The sequence below is a fragment of the Takifugu flavidus genome, chromosome 4, assembly GCF_003711565.1.
Source record: "Takifugu flavidus isolate HTHZ2018 chromosome 4, ASM371156v2, whole genome shotgun sequence".
NCBI lineage: Eukaryota > Metazoa > Chordata > Actinopteri > Tetraodontiformes > Tetraodontidae > Takifugu > Takifugu flavidus.
In genome coordinates, this window is record NC_079523.1 from 18,438,857 (window position 1) to 18,456,281 (window position 17,425).

General features: G+C 43.2%; 3 protein-coding genes and 1 pseudogene across 27 annotated transcripts in view; 1 reads left to right on the forward strand and 3 right to left on the reverse strand.

Annotated features, from left to right (window-relative positions):
• LOC130523574 (protein NLRC3-like) overlaps nucleotides 1-3,990 on the reverse strand; it is a 109,914-nt gene extending 105,924 nt beyond the window's left edge. The window contains exon 1 of the mRNA XM_057028931.1: nucleotides 3,840-3,990. Within this exon, the coding sequence (XP_056884911.1) occupies nucleotides 3,840-3,952 (113 nt within the window). The 5' untranslated portion in view covers nucleotides 3,953-3,990. The remainder of the gene's footprint in view (nucleotides 1-3,839) is intronic.
• LOC130523562 (NACHT, LRR and PYD domains-containing protein 12-like) overlaps nucleotides 1-17,425 on the forward strand; it is a 669,815-nt gene that overhangs the window by 444,928 nt on the left and 207,462 nt on the right. The gene's annotated exons all lie outside the window — the stretch shown is intronic.
• Nucleotides 1-17,425, reverse strand: part of LOC130523563 (NACHT, LRR and PYD domains-containing protein 12-like) — a 401,914-nt pseudogene that overhangs the window by 113,790 nt on the left and 270,699 nt on the right.
• The window catches only part of LOC130523568 (protein NLRC3-like), a 59,840-nt gene continuing 58,732 nt past the window's right edge, over nucleotides 16,318-17,425 (reverse strand). The window contains exon 6 of the mRNA XM_057028917.1: nucleotides 16,318-16,400. The gene's annotated coding sequence lies outside the window, so the exon portion shown is untranslated. The remainder of the gene's footprint in view (nucleotides 16,401-17,425) is intronic.

Below are 17,425 nucleotides of genomic sequence, written 5' to 3' on the forward strand. Positions count from 1 at the left end.
AAGGCTCCAAACGGAACCGCCACAAAGACCTAAAACACCCATTTAAACCAACGAGGCCGGCTGTTTTTACGTTGAACAAATGAAGCAAAATAGTCACGTGTCATTAGTTAAAATGTGTTTTTCTGTCGTTTGAATACGATGTATACAAACAAACAAAAGTTATTTAATGACATGACAGTAATTTCATGATAGTCAGTTAACTTGTGGCTCCTATTATTCCTGCCTTATGTTGGTTTGTCTGGATTGACCTTTGAACTTATATCCAGCCAGTGTTGAACATTTCTGGATGAATTGTTGTTGTTTTTTAATTTATGGACGCTGCAATGGAATAAAGAATTGAAGGAATGACCACTGGAGGGGGTATTGCTACCTGACATGATCCACTCGCTTGATTTAAACGCCGATGTCCGGCCCCAAAAATCTTTACTTACACGACCTTCCTGCAGTTCCTCACAGCTGGAATCAGGCGACGTCGTCCCTCCTCTGAGGTGTTGTACTGCTGCAGGTCCAGCTCATCCAGAACCTCCTCTGACATCTGCAGCAGGTAGGCCAGAGCTGAACAGTGGATCTCTGACAGTTCCCTCTCTGATTTCTCCCTGACTTCAGGAACTCTTGGATCTCCTGATGGACTGACTGATCCTTCATCTCCATCAGACAGTGGAAGATGTTGATGCTTCTGTCTGGGGAGAATTCATCACTGTTCTCCTCCTTCAGGTTGTTGAGGACCTTCTGGATGGTTTCTGGGTGGATTTTCCTCTGATCCAACAGTCCACCCAAGATCCTCTGATTGGACTCCAGAGAGAGACCATGAAGGAAGCGAACAAACAAGTCCAGGTGGCCATTTTCACTTTTGAGAGATTTCATTAGTGCTCTCCTGAGGAAGTCATCAAGAGATGTGACTGGATCGTTATTTGTGTACAACCCAGCAAACCAGGAAAAGCGGATTGGTTCAGAATATTTTAGGAACTGATTTATAACCGCTGTGTCTTTCCTGGTGTAACGGTGGAACATGTAGACGGCAGCCAGAAACTCCTGAATGCTCAGATGAACAAAGCAGTAGACTGATTTCTGGAAGATCACACTCTCTCTCTTGAAGATCTCTGTACAAACTCCTGAGTACACCGACCCTCGGAGACGTCCAGTCCACATCGCTCCAGGTCTTCTGAGTAGAACATGATGTTTCCTTTCTCCAGATGTTCAAACGCCAGCCGACCCAACTTCAGAAGGAGTTCTTTATCAGCCTCAGTCAGTTCCTCTGGTCTCTGCTTTCCTCCATACTTCTGCTTCTTCCTCTTCATCTGAACCCTCAGGAAGTGTGAGTAGAGGTCAGTCAGGGTTTGGGGCAGCTCTCCTCTCTGGTCTCTGGTCATCATGTCCTCCAGAACTATAGCAGTGATCCAGCAGAAAACTGGGATCAGACACATGATGTGGAGGCTCCTGGAGGCCTTGATGTGTGAGATGATTCTCTTGGACAGATCTTCATCACTGAACCTCCTCCTGAAGTACTCCTCCTTCTGGGAGTCAGTGAAGCCTCGTACTTCTGTGATCCTGTCAACACATGAGGGAGGAATCTGATGGGCTGCTGCAGGTCTGGAGGTGATCCAGATGAGAGCTGAGGGAAGCAGGTTCCCCTGGATGAGGTTCACCAGGAGCACGCCAACGGACGATACTTGTGTGACATCAGAGATGAGCTGATGCTTGTTGAAACCCAGTGAAAATCTGCTTTCATCCAGGCCATCAAAGATGAACAGAAGTTTCCAGACAGTCAGATCTTCTGCTCTGATCTTCTGTAATGTTGGATGGAAAACATGAAGCAGTGAGAGAAGACTGTGCTGCTCATCTCTGATCAAGTTCAGCTCCCTGCATGAGAGCGGAAGCACCAGACTGATGTCTTGGTTCTCCAAACCTTCTGCCCAGTCCAGACTGAACTTCTGCACTGAGAAGGTTTTTCCAACGCCGGCGACACCGTTGGTCAGAACCACTCTGATGTGTCTCTGTTGCTCAGATAAGACTTTGAAGATGTCCTGGCACTTGATTGGAGTGTCCTGGATGTTCTTCTTGGAGGTTCTCTCAAGCTGTCTCACCTCATGTTGTGTGTCCACCTCCTCACTTTGTCCCTCAGTGATGTAGAGCTCAGTGTAGATCTTGTTCAGCAGGGTTCCACTTCCTGCTTCATTAGTTCCTTCAGTCACATGTTCACATCTTCTCTTCAGACTCATCTTATGACCTTCTATCACCTCCTGCAGTTCACCACCCTCTAAAACAAACAATCTTTTAAATCCTTTTACAATTGTCATCTACAGCAGTAGCACAGATGTCCTCAACTGGAAAATATTCTGTCATGATTGAATGATAGAAGCAACAGTCGGGTAATGACCCATCTCACTGTCAGTTTGAAATGTTATGTCTTCTTATGTACACCTATTCTTTTATTTCATTGGGTTTCAATGTAATTTAGTCTATAACAACCATTTCCATGTCTTCCAAGAGTTTGCTTGGACTAAACAGCTGGTAAAAGCTGGATGATATTTAGAAAAACACATCAAACCTTCTCCAAACACATCATACTCAGCAGACCCATTGTCCTGTAAAGGTCACCTGCCTTCAACTCTTTAACACTTTCCAGAACTAAATGACTAAATGTTGCTAAATACTGTCTAAGCATTTAGGAAGGTCTTCAGAGGGTCCAGGGGTTCCAGTGGAACCACACAAGTGCTCTCTGGATCTTCTCTTGCACATTGTAAATACACAAGTTGTTCCTTTATTCCGACCCAAAAGTATCTTATAAATACAAATGTACGAGCTTACGTGAGACGCTGTTGTTCAGGTCGGCGGTCTGCAGTTCAGTTCTCCGTTTCTTTTCACCCTCGGGACAGGAGGAATCTCCAGTGGAAGCAGACCGTTTCTGATAGCTGTCAAAAATGGGAATAGTGGTTATACATGTCTACTGGGCGTTAGCAACGCCTAAGAAAGGCTGCGTTCACTTCTACTTTCAGTTTGCTCTGACAGTTGAAGATTGAATGAACACTGAGCAAAAAATATAAAGTTATTTACGTTCTAACAAGCTCGTTTAGTTGGAGAAAAGTGTATTTGATCTTAGTGTTTCGTGGCTTTTCTTCATTGTGAATTTATGTTAAAAATAAAAGTGCCAAATCAGGAATATAAACTCATAGAATAGAACAAAAGTTCTCCATTTATGCTCCAAATACAGTCGTCTGGTCTCTGAAACTGATCATTAAATAGCACAGAGGTCACGCGTATTCAAAAGCTTATTTCAACCATTGAGAAATGACTGATATTGTTGTCTATGGGTTTATTAGAACCAGGAGCCTTATAAATAGACTTTTTAATGAATTTTCATGACATGTGGTGGAACAGTGTGGCAGAACAAGCTGCACAGACCTGCCATGTCTTACCCATCCGTATCTAAATGGAGAGCTGGAGCACTCTGCAATGGTGGATATTGTTGGGAAACTTTAAAATATATGCCTAGGAATTTTTGTGAGATGATGTTAACCCATGTAGGAGAAATGACCAGTTAAAAACACAAGCAATTTTCAGTTTTAAAAGATTACTACCACACTAAAATTAACATGGGAGTTAATGGGAGCGAACACCTGACATGTTGGTGCACCGTTTCATTTTAAGGACCTGATGAATTTCATTTTTCACGAAAGTAGAGGCTAATACCCACAAAATGATGTTTTGTATGGTTGTGAAATGTTCTAAGGCAGAGTTATGTGGTTCAGAAAACCTTACTTTAAAGGTGAGCCTTGAGGTCTGATACCAAAGTTTAAAGGGTGCCACACAAACACATCATCAAGCTTTAGTTTTCTTACATTTCCTCTGAACTTCTGAAGGTTAATATATTATCTTTGGACCGGTCACTCTTCAGGGACACCCAGCTGGGCACTGTGGACTCTGCTCTGTCCTCGTCATCCTGAGGAAACATCAGAAATAGTGATGAGACTGTGATGAAGGTAAGTAATCTGTTGAAGTTGTAGTTCAATAATCCCAATTCACTGCATTTTTATCAAACAGGAACATTTCAGATCAGGGGGCCCCCCTGTTCTTCCCAATCACACCTCTCCAGGTCTCACTGTCGCTGCCGACGTGAGCATTGAAGTCACCCAGGAGGACAAGGGAGCCCCCAGAAGGAGCACTCTCCAGCACTCCCTCTAAGGACTCCAAAAAGGGTGGATACGCTGAACTGCTGTTTGGGCCAAAGGATCCGTCCCCCCACCCGAAGGCGAAGGGAGGCTACCTCTCATCCACCGGGGTAAACTCCAATATACAGGCACTGAGCCGGGGAGCAACCAGAATTGCCACCCCTGCCCGTCGCCTCTCACCATCGGCAACTCCAGAGTGGTAGAGAGTCCAACCCCTCTCGAGAAGACTGGTTCCAGAGCCCTTGCTGTGCGTCGAGGTGAGGCCGACTATATCTAGTCGGAACTTCTCAACTCGCGCACCAGCTCAGGCTCCTTTCCCACCAGAGAGGTGACATTCCATGTCCCTAGAGCCAGTTTATGCAGCCGGGGATCAGACCGCCAAGGTCCCTGCCTTCGGCCGCTACCCAACACAACACATGCACCCGACCCCCCTGGCCCCTCCTGCAGGTGGTGAGCCCACGGGAAGGGGGTCCCCTGTTGCCTCTTCGGGCTGTGCCCGGCCGGACTCCCTGGGCAGAGGTCCGGCCACCAGGCGCTCGCCAACGTGCCCCACCCCCAGGCCTGACTCCAGGAGGGGGCCCCAGTGACCTGCATCCGGGCAAGGAAAACTTGGCACCAATGTTGTTCAGCATCATTAGAGGGTCCTGGGCTACGCTTTGTCTGGTCCCTCACCTAGGACCTGTTTGCCATGGGTGGCCCTACAAGGGGCATAAAGCCCCAGACAACAGAGCTCCTAGGATCATTGGGACACGCAAACCCCTCCACCACGATAAGGTGGTAGCCCAGGAGGGTATTGGACTTCTGTGCTCGTCTCAGATTGTCCATAACAACATCTTGTTCAGGCATAAAGGCGTCCACATGTGCACCAGGACGCCTTAGGCCGCAGATCGATGATCGACTTTGTGGTTGCGTCATCGGATTTGCGGCCGCATGTTCTGGACACTCGGGTGAAGAGAGGGGCGGAGCTGTCAACTGATCACCACCTGGTGGTGAGTTGGCTCCGATGGTGGGGAAGGATGCCGGACAGACCCGGCAGACCCAAACGTATTGTGAGGGTTGTTGAATTTAATGTAATATGATATGATGTCACCCTGTACATCATACACACTCTAAAAAAAGACCGTGAAATGTACATAAAAACACTGTAAAATCCCTACAAAAAAATCTTGTAAACCCAAATACATATATTTTTTGTTTAAATCACTGTGAAATTTTGTAAACTATTAAACAGAATTTTTTGTTAGATTTACTACAACAATATGTGATTTAAATGGAATTTATTTGTTAAAATGACAAATATTGGTAAAAGAAACCGGGAAATACTGCAATACTCATAACAAAGCAACTTTGATAAATTGACGTGCAAATATTGCAAAAACTATTGTTTTAGTCTTTTTTTTAAATACAAAAACTATATGTTATTCCCTTCACAAGTTTGTTCTTTTACCAAAATTATTCCTTTTAACATTGATGAAATTATGTTAATTGAGGTCAACCAAATGTGATTTCACACAAAATTTCATTGTAACATGAAACCGTTTACTGCCTATCTATTTATATTTTAAAAAAATATAAACTTATAATGACATTGTTTTTAGTAGCCTATTGTACTGTTCAATCTTAATCCTTGCTTTATATATTTTTTGTCTTTAAATTTGAATGCATTACAGCCCATTATTATTATTGATGTTAATAATAATAACAGCAACAATAACAACAATTTTTTATTATTATTTATATAATAATATTTATTTATATAATAATTCAAATAGAAAGCCAATACCGGTACAATATTCATAATACTGTACTCGTAATGGGCAGTGCATCGTCATCACTGGCTAATCGACCTAACAGCGCCTCTCTCGAGGCTGATACCTGTGCAATAAAGCCGCCTCCTTCCGATACTTGTATTTTTGAGTTTAAAATTGCGCGGGTTAAGCTCGTCTCTGATTGGATAATAATGGAAAGACGTGAAAGGCGCGAGCTCCTCGTTGACGGACACAACTGACACCACTCGCGAACGGGTCGGAACAGAGCAGAAATCGCAGAAATTTCTCATTTCAAAAGATTTTACTAAAAATCGACACACTACATACAAGATTTTGCAGGGTCTATAGTGACTGCGCAATTGGAAAGTCTAAAGTTTGCACGGTAAGTTTTCTTACTTTCTTTGGAGACCTAGCAAAAATGTGTGCTAATAGCAAATGGCTTAAGTTAGCAATTCTCCATATTTCAGTACATCAGTTCGTAATTATTAAGCAGAAAGAGACAGATAAACACTTGAAATTTTAAAAATGATCACCTGTGTCTTTTGTAAAAAGAAATTGGTTACGTTAAGTTGCTATGTGCAACATTGCAGAGTGCATCGGAATGAGTCACGCTGTCTTTTCAAATGTGTTGGCGCCAACTGTAATAAAACCTTTATTACTTACTCGGCTTTCAAGGGCCATTTTTACCGTGTGCACAATATACTTGAGCCACAAGCTGTTTCTGTTGTTGCGGATTTAAAATGTGCGGTTTCATTGTGTGTCCGCCATTTTCAAACAGTGAAAGAGCTGGTGTCACACTTAAAGGATCACATTGGTGAAGGCAGGTCTGTGTCATGTCCAGTAAGTGGTTGTAAGCACGTTTTTACAAAAAAATCCACATTTACTTCTCACATGTGTAGGAATCATAAAGAATGGATTTGAAGGGGAAAAGGCTTCTCAACTACTTGACCACAGTTTGTGTCCGCAAGAGATTCCATCAGACTTATGCAAGGCTTCAGAGGATGCGGGGACAGCAGAGTGGCTGCTCAGAAGATGTGAAGGAGATGCTGCTGCTTCTGCTCAGCTACTTTGATGAGAAGGAGGAGTCCATGTTCTTCCATGTAGATGATACATGTCTGGCAGAAGAGGTTGAGCTAGGGCAGGTGCCTCTGACACCCACTATTATTGTCTGTGGTAAGTCTCTTGCATATGCGTCTGAATTTGTTATGTGAGTGACTGAGCTATGACCACCACACACTTATTAATATAACCTGTTAAATTATAGGCCAGTCCTGCTATTCCTCAACAAGGTACATGCTGAGTCTGGATCAGAACCTTGTCAACACAAACATCTCTTCCTTCATTTCTGCATTGTGGCTAATGTTTGGGAGCTACTACTGTTTCAACATCCATTATCCATCTGAGCTGGCTTCTACACTGGAGTTTCTTCAAAGGTGAGTAAACATTTCCTGGGACCTGGAGTCCGGACTGCACCCAGAGCCAAGGCCGAGAGTCAGACCCAGACTAAGAGCCGTAATCACACCTGGTCTTGGTGTGGGTCTGATTCTCGGCCTTGGCTCTGGGTGCAGCATTGGTTTTGATATGACTTTGAGTCTTGGCTCGGACCCAGACTCAGACTGTTTGTTTATATATGGATGTGTGTATTCATTCATTCCTGTAGTCTTCTTTTAACTCATTAAAATGCTTAATATGTTTTATATGCTTTTATTCTACAGGTGTTTTTTCTTGATAAACCCAGAAAAAGGAACCAAAGTAGAGAATAAAAACTCAAAGCGTCGTCTCAACGTGAACCCTCGAGTTCTGACCCTGATACAGGATCTCGCTGATCATGAGTGGCGTGAAGGCTAAACAAGGACTCTGTGTTGACTCCTAGAGAAGAGGTGCTGTTAATTTTCACTTTGTTAAATGTACAACATGCAAGTTTTTAAAGGTGCATTTTGTAACTTTCTATGAAGAGGTTCTGCCACCTGCTTGTTGTCCTTGTTATCCAACAATGTTCCACAGTATTGTAAAAATCTTGTCTATCTTCAATTACTCAAATAGAATATGTTTTAGCAAAAAATAACACAGATAAAGTATGACCTGTAACTCTGTCTGTTCAGCAGTTAAAAAGAGCCAATGCTTGAAAGTTCTTTGTGTTGGGGTCCAGGGTTGTGTTGCTGGTTTCTTCCTGCAGTTGCTTGGAGGAGCCACTCATCAGCCACGGCTGGCGCCGCATGCAGACGCACCTGCGGGCTCTCTTCAATCTACCGTGGCTTTGATGCTTGTTCTGCCTGTTCCCTTGCGTCTTCCCTGCTTGTTCGAGGTCTCCATGTCGTCTGCTGGACCTGCGAACGTTCCGGTCCTGCGGACGGCACAGGGACCTCGACCGTGCCGGGAAGACACCAAGGACACAAAGGCAGTCCTCTGGACTGCAGGAATCTCAGGAGTCCGATTCTGCACATTCACAGATCCAGCAGACGACATGGAGACCTCGAACAAGCAGGGAAGATAGCATGGTAGATTGAAGAGAGCCCGCAGGTGCGTCTGCCTGCGGCGCCAGCCGTGGCTGATGAGTGGCTCCTCCAAGCAACTGCAGGAAGAAACCAGCAACACAACCCTGGACCCCAACTTCTTTGCATGCTCTATATTTTGAAAAAATGAATCTAATTGTTTGCAACTAATCACAATGGCTGTTCAATAAATTTCCTAAAAGTGATATTCTCTTGTCTTTTATCATGATGTATTTTTGCATTTTTTTGGTGTAGTTCTAATCATTTTAAACTGATTATTAAAACATACAGCTACTGCATATAATGAGTAGCTTGTATGTATAATATACAGAACAGCTCCATTTAACATGCAAAGTTTTACTGTTCTACCAGTTTAAATCGTTTTTTGCCTGGTAGTTCCACGTTAATTTTACAATTTATTGACGCATAATAAGTAGTTACATGTAAAAAGTACAGGAAATGATCTATTTATATACAACAATGATCCATGAAATTGATAGATTTTTTTTGTAGAATTAACAGTTCAGCCTTGGCATTCACTGTAAAACCATTTACATATTTTCTTTGTAAATTTATTTACTGTCCTGTTGGTTTTTTTACAGGAATTCTCTGGTAACCCCAGCTGCCAGCGTTTTCCTGTAAAAACGACGGTCTTTTTCTAACAGTGCAGGCCACATATATATTGGGAAAAAGTTTTGGGACATTTTAAAAGTTTACACCATGTTAAATATAAAATAGTTGTGGAAAAAATGTTTCTCCTGGGTGTTTCAAAAGGTGCGGTGGCATCAGACGGACGCACACAAATACAAATGAAATCATTTTTTATCTGGTTATGGTTTACAAGAAAACCTAAATTCTTTCAAGATGTCAGTTCTCAACATTAAATTCAACAAATAAGATGAGAATGCATTCAAAACTAAACAGAAATACGTCATCACATCATCAAAGTGGGTCAAATGCGGCATCATCTTCTGTCATCTCACACAGGATTCCAAGAAGAGGATCTTCATTTTCAACAACGCACCTTGACATCTCATCATGGCTCGTCTGTCAGATTACAAGCAGCTTTTTTTGATCAGGCGCATCATGTTTCTCACCAACACATGATGGTGCTGGAAAAAACATTTGTAGCCTGACCTAGAGGTCAAAACTCTGCATGGCGTGCACAGCTACTAGTTGCAGCTGGTGGTTGTGGCGGAGGAGATCCCAAACATATCTAGCAAGCTTGTTTTGGAGCAGAGCTTGTCCACCACCTCTGACCCCACTCATCACAGAAGTCCCACCATATCCATGGCCAGGTGTGTTGGCAGCATTGGAGCCAGCCTCAGGAAAAAGGTGTGTCAATATCTCAGAAGTGATGATCAAGTTGCCACAACCCAACAGAAGTCAAGCAACGCAACATGCTGAATAGAATAGATGACACACAGCAAAGGGCAAAAAACACCCAATTCTGCTCAGACTAATCTGATCTGACCACATGTACAGGACCAAAAATATCAAAACACCATGGGTTTAGGTTTTGTTTCGTTTTCTTGACTGCTTCATTCAAAACAGAACACATTTCATAAATCCATAATAACAAATTCCTATTCCACAAAGACCCAGTTGTTAAAACAATAAAATGGAATGCCTTGATCTCTCCCTCTTTCCATACTCTCCTTTTTTAAATAAAGGATTGATTGTCCCCCTGGTGGAGGGACAAAGAGAGGAGGCTAAAACTGTCGCGTTTGTGTCCCTCTTTCCGTGGATTTTTCCACTAACTGCAAATAATATTGTGACTTATTGTGAGTATAAAATGTGCTTCCTCAACCTCTAAAATGTTGGCTCAGGGTTAGCGGAAAACGCAGTTAGAGGAAACACGCTACAAAGTTTGATCATCCGTCACAACATTCCCGTCGACCAGCCGCAATGTGCGTCCGAAACACGCGCACGCTCATTGCGCACACGCAGCTTATTAAGCCGCATCTCGCAGCGGAACATTGATTCGAGACGACAGCAGTGAAAGAACCAAATGCTACTGAATATTAGAGGTTTTCCATCAGGGCTCGGTCACTCAAGATGGAGCCCGAAGTTGAGAACTTTCACTTTCGCTTCTTCTTCTCTACACGTCTCGTGTTCGTGGTTGGATCGCGTCATATCCAGCACAGGCGCCTCTCTTCAGAACAATTTGGTCCACGTTTTAACTGAAATACTGGGAAACAACTGGAGTTCGTCTGACAGATGTTCGTTTTTGGGTGCGGAATCAAACTGGGTCAACTTTTTGATCTATAGGATCCCCTCTGGTTCAAAGTGTCCCTATAGGATATTGACAGTTCTGACCTTTTGGGGGCTGCACACACCTCTTAATGGTGACGGCACCAACGGAGCTGATCCAGTTGTCATCAGCTGGCCAGTCTGACTCCAGCTCATTAGGGGAAATTTGCTGATCTGGAGGAGAAGCTTTCAAAACTTGACGGGCTGGGGGGAAATGACTGTAATTTTGGAATCAGCGTGCCAATTTTATTTTTAATCAGAATAATTTAGAATAATTTCAACAGGATATTTTCAAATTGTTCCCCAGTGTAACTTCACCTGAAATTGTGGACTCCAGAATATCACCATTAAATCCATTTAATCACTTAATAGCTCTGGAATTTGAGCCATGAGAAAAATATCTCTCCATCATGATTTTCAGAATTTTTCATCAATATTGAGATTCTTCGAAAGCTTCGCTGGTGTTGGGTTTTTATTGCTTCTGCTTCATTTTCAGGCACAGTTCTTTTATTTTTAAATCAAATCAAATCATCTTTATTTGTAATGTCTGTTGTAGTCAAACTTGGTGCTATGCAGAATCCCAGGGCCTGATCCCTAACAATCAACAGGAAACTCTCCCCTTTAACAGGAAGAAACCTTGAGCAGGACCAGGCTCATATGGGGGGGGGGGGGGCCTCGGGGGCCCTCCTGCTGATGGGGGGTGGGTAGGGAGAGAGGAGGAGAAGGGGGAGGACAGGTAGAGGAGAGACAAGGCAGACATCATTCAGTTCATTTTAAAACCCACTACATTAGATATTCTGAATAGCTGGTGCTGGTAATCGGAAGGATAAAACTATTCTATAAAAATGTATATTTAGCTTTGTGAAATTGTGTCGTACAGGTCAAATAAGAAAACAAGATCAACTGCTGAACCAGTGCAATTTATTTTTAACGTGTTAATCTCCACAAAGAAAGAAAAACCACAAACAACAAGTTTATAGTGGTCCAGTAATGCGCTCTAGTCATACACCAGTACAGTTAACAATAACTCATGTTTTCCACCTGCTTTTCCACCTTCAGTGGAATAATCCAGGGCGTTCTGGGCTTGAACAAAGGTATTAAAAGCTGGCTGAATGTCTGAGGTGACTGAAGGACACACTTGGGCTTTTCTCAATAGAGAAGGGGCACGGCACAGTGCAGCAGGTTCTCATCTTTAAATTTACTGTATCATGGGAGTTTTATTTGGTCATTTTGCTTCTTTTTATTTCCCACATTTATATTGTTTTTATTAGATTGCAATAAATCCTATAACATTGAACAGACTGACTAAAGTCAAATGAGCTGCGGTTCCCACCGATAGCCGTCATTCTGATGGGTTTTTGCTGGCTGCAGCTGAAATATTCAATGCTCCATGTCACAGAGACAGTAAATACTAAACCCTAAAGATTCTGAAGGCATGATGTAAAATAGTAACGTATAATACAGACATTTGAAGAGACAATAAGAGAATGTTTCCATGCTTCTAAGAGTGGCCGAGGAGCCATTTAGAACTTTATAAAGATGCATTGTGTGATACCAGGAACATAATTTACAATTAAAGGCGAGACTGTTGCTGTCCTGCTTTGTCGACACTGACTGAAAGAAAGCGTCTCTGAAAAACTAATTTTTACTCTTTGACTGACTGGAGGAGCAGACGGCAGATGTTTCCACAGATGTTCTTCACCAGTGGTCAGTGAGTGATGCAGCAGATGAGCGGGAGTTGACTGGCTTCACCAGCTACTGACTCAATATCTCCAGCCCATAGTGTGGATTCTCTACGAGATCAGACAGCAGCAGCTTCCCTCTGAATACTGCAGCTGGTTCTTACTCAGGTCCAGTTCTCTGAGATGGGAGGGATTGGACCTCAGCGCCGAGGCCAGAGAGCCACAGCTGATCTCTGATAAGCTGCAGCGCCTTAATCTAAATAAAGAAGGGAAACTTTTATAAGGTTATAAGTGAAACCAGTATTCATCTGAAAGGTTAATCAAAGGCATGATCTGTAAATATTTAATTTAGTTACAGGTTAAAAAATGATAGTAATATGTAATTACCACAATTCCAACCTCTCAGGTTTGCACTGTTCCAAAGGAGAATATATATTGTTCTGGCCCTCACTCTTCCCAGGTTCTCCCACCTCTTCCCCTCCCATCTCATCATGGAGATCCATCTCACCTGTGGCTCATCTTTAAAGGCACAACCCGTCTTAGATGACTTCCTGTCTCCCTCACCATCTCCCTCCTCGTTGGCTGGTGTCTACCAGGCACCCTCACCTAGTTTTGTCTAATTTTGGTTACCATCTGTCGGCTTTTTCATTGTCCTCAAATTTATCATGAATAAGTGGTCCCCGTGTGGCCCTCCCTCCTGAAGGAACTGGGCACAACACACACACTCAGAAAGTGTGAGGACCCTCGGATGGAATAATGGACATTTTTGAGAATGGTGTTTACCTCAGAGTTTCCAGTCGGCAGTTTGGAAAGTGGAGAAAACCACAGAGCAGCTTCACTCCTGAATCCTGCAGCTGGTTCCCACTCAGGTCCAGTTCTCTGAGATGGGAGGGATTGGACCTCAGCACCGAGGCCAGAGAGCCACAGCTGATCTCTGATAACCTGCAGCTCCTTATCTAAATAAAGAAGGGAAACTTTTATAAGGTTATAAGTGAAACCAGTATTCATCTGAAAGGTTAATCAAAGACATGATCTGTAAATATTTAATTTAGTTACAGCTTAAAAAATGATAGTAATATGTAATTACCACAATTCCAACCTCTCAGGTTTGCACTGTTCCAAAGGAGAATATATATTGTTCTGGCCCTCACTCTTCCCAGGTTCTCCCACCTCTTTCCCTCCCATCTCATCATGGAGATCATCTCACCTGTGGCTCATCTTTAAAGGCACAACCTGTCTTAGATGACTTCCTGTCTCCCTCACCATCTCCCTCCTCGTTGGCTGGTGTCTACCAGGCACCCTCACCTAGTTTTGTCTAATTTTGGTTACCATCTGTCAGCTTTTTCATTGTCCTTAAATCAATTTATCATGAATAAGTGGCCCCCGTGTGGCCCTCCCTCCTGAAGGAACTGGGCACAACACACACACTCAGAAAGTGTGAGGACCCTCGGATGGAATAATGGACATTTTTGAGAATGGTGTTTACCTCAGAGTTTCCAGTCGGCAGTTTGGAAAGTGGAGAAAACCACAGAGCAGCTTCACCCCTGAATCCTGCAGCTGGTTGTAACTCAGGTCCAGTTCTCTGAGATGGGAGGGATTGGACCTCAGCACCGAGGCCAGAGAGCCACAGCTGATCTCTGATAAGCTGCAGAAGTCTAATCTGAAAAATGCAGGATGAGGTTATACGGTGCAGGTCTGCATGTTATCTGCGTCAGTACTAAACCTACGTTAGTTCTTAGTTGGGTCAGACCTGAATTCACGATATTACAAGGAATGTTTTTAATGTGGTGCATCACAGCAGTGTTGAGAACAGCCTCACTTCACCATCTTAGCAGCTGGTATATAGGTAGAAAAATGAAGACTGACCTGAGCCTCTCCAGTTTACAGTTTGGACTCTCCAGTCCAGAACAGAGCTGCTTCACTCCTGAATCCTGCAACGTGTTGGCGCTCAGGTCCAGAACCCTCAGATGGGAGCGGTTGGACTTCAGAGCTGAGGCCACAGAATCACAGCTGGTCTCTGATAAACTGCAGCCACTTAGTAAAAATAACAATTATTTTGAGAGAAGACAAATAAAATCAACATGTACCAGAGCAAAACACAGCTTACAAGCAACAAACCTCTGGTCCTGCACCGGCTTATCTGCCGTATGTTCCTATTTTGGGTTCTTTCAGGGCGGTTGGACAAGATCTACACCGTATGTAAAGTGTGTGTAGGTCAAAATACCTTCCAAGTTTGTGAGACCACATTTCTCAATAGCACTCAACTCTTGTCAGGAGTTGGGACAAGCGACCCACTCCTGATAGCTTGTGGGCGATGCTGCAGCGACCCTGCAATCCCTACACTCTCTGGTGAAACCAAATCAAAGGTTTTAGACACTGCTGGATGCTGGAAGGGTGGCTATAGTCTGGACACATCGTTCCCCTGACTGCACATTTCCAACAATGATTGGCAGCTGGTGTCACTTGTTCTCCAGATGAGAGAAGGAAAGAGAGCCCCCCCACAGTGTGTTTGATTGCCCCACTGCAAGCTCAGTGCTGCCAGAAAACATTGCAGGAGCATCAATTCCCCTCAGGGCATCAACAAGGAGCTCAGGAAAAGGTGCAGCTGCCACCTACTAGAGACAAGCACACTGAGCTGAGATTCAAAGCCCTCTCCTCCCAAGAGAAGAGCTTGTTTGTTGGAGGCTCTCTGGGCGATACCTGGTGCCACAGCTCCAGCTCAGCCCCCGTCTCTGGAGCTGAGGTGGAGCTTAGCAAGTTCATGGTTCTCCACCACTTCCTGTCGCTGAGGACCTTCTCAGCTGGTGGTTTCTGCTCCACCTTCCAAGTGAGCAGGTGATACTTCTGCATTCCTGCCACCAGTGTCTCTGCAGAAAGAGTCTTCTCTACTGTTTTATATTAGATTGTAGAAAATTAGGATTTTTGGTTGATGTCTTAGATGTTGTTGACTAAGAGCAGGTTTTTCTTTAATAACATAGAAAGATTCGATTAGAAGAGCAAATGTATTATTTTATGAGCTACTTCCACTACTATTATATACACATACTTCCATATTGTCTTAGATTGCAAGCTGCATTTATTGCATCGTTCTTAGAAAGTCATATTTGTGAGGAGAAAAACTCAAATAAGGTCATTTTCTTTAATGACCATTACAACAGAAGGAGGCGATGAACAAAGAGATTTATCTAAAAATGTGTGAAAACTTATGGATGGAAACCTTTTTAAAATGGTTGCATTGTGTAGAATCGAGCGTGTAGAATCAACTTGTTGACTTCTGATTTGGACTCCAATGGAAGTGAGGTGCAACAATTGTGGATGCTGAAAGCTTCAGATCTTCATGAAGGTTTCTGTGGTTGGACTGACCTGCTGCCCCTTTAAGAGGGAGGCAGGTTTGGGCTTCTGGCTGGAATGAAGCCACCTAAGATGAGAATGACTGCAGGCTTTCGGTACCAAGGTTAAAAGGGTGCTCACTTCACACTTGGGCTTTTCTCTTTTTTGGATGGCTTTTCTCAGGAGAGAAGGGGCATGGCACACTGCAGCAGCTTTCTTTTTTGGATTTCTAGTTTTCCTTCTGATCTTTAAAAGACAGGAAGAACCATTTTTGATTGGTCTGATGTTTGGGCGTTTTGTGGCCAGCCTAAAATAAAACAAGACAAATCTACAACTGATACTTCCTTTCTAGTCATTGATGACCATCCTCACATGGGACAGATTTCCACAACCAATTTAATACTGCAAATCTGTCCTGTGTGGTCTTTTTTCTGAGAACTGTAACACTACGTTTATAACAAGATCAAACATGGAAACATTTATTGTCTAACTAGTGACACCTGGGAAAGTACTGGATCATCTCTGACTGACCTGAGAGTCTCCAGCTCACAGAGAGGATCCTGCAGAAAACCACAGAGCAGCTTCACTGCTGGATCCTTCAGCTGGTTCTGACTCAGGTCCAGTTCTCTCAGATGGGAGGGATTGGACCTCAGCGCCGAGGCCAGAGAGTCACAGCTGATCTCTGATAACCTGCAGTCACTCAGCCTGGAAAAGGAATAAATGGGGCAAATAAAAACACATTTCTAAATCTGAAAATGAAGAGAAAAGCAGAGAAAATGTAAAGAAATTTAGAAAAGACCAACAGAGGCCTCCTGACCTGAGCGTCTCCAGTCTGCAGTTTGGATGCATCATTGCAGAAGACAGTAACTTTACTGCATCTGTCAGGTTTTGGTTCCAGCTTAAGCTCAGCTCCCGTAGATGAGAAGGGTTGACGTCATTGCTGAGGCCACAACTTCCCAATGACTCGTTGAAAGAACACTACCAGACAGTCTGTTGTGTATGAAACAAAAATAGTGAGTCAAACTTTGGGATTTCTCATCACTTATTCTGAGAATCTACCGCAACACAAATGTAGTCATTTCCTGGAAAGCTAGCTAAATTCAACACCGTAGAGCAACAGTTTGAACGACCATCAGATCTGAAATGCAACTGAATTATTCTCAACATTTGTCTTATTTTAGAACAGCTCATAATTACTCAATATTTAAATGATTATAGCAAATGGTTTAAAGAAACGTGCATCTTTTTATCTGTCTATCGGCTCTTGGATATTTTGCATTTCCATCCATTTGTACGATGGTGCGTCAAGTCTTAATCAGCGATCCGATCGATGACATCAGAGTCTCTGGTTGCATCGATGCCCTCAGCTTCTGTTCTATCTGCCTGTTTCCCTTCAAATCATTTTCACTGCACCTTTTGTTGCTAGTGATGAAGTTGCCACCTAACGGTGTGTGGAAAGCTCAAACAACTTTGTGGGTCACATAAAGGCTCCAAACGGAACCGCCACAAAGACCTAAAACACCCATTTAAACAACGAGGCCGGCTGTTTTTACGTTGAACAATGAAGCAAAATAGTCACGTGTCATTAGTTAAAATGTGTTTTTCTGTTGTTTGAATACGATGTATACAAACAAACAAAAGTTATTAATGACATGACAGTAATTTCATGATAGTCAGTTAACTTGTGGCTCCTATTATTCCTGCCTTATGTTGGTTTGTCCTGGATTGAC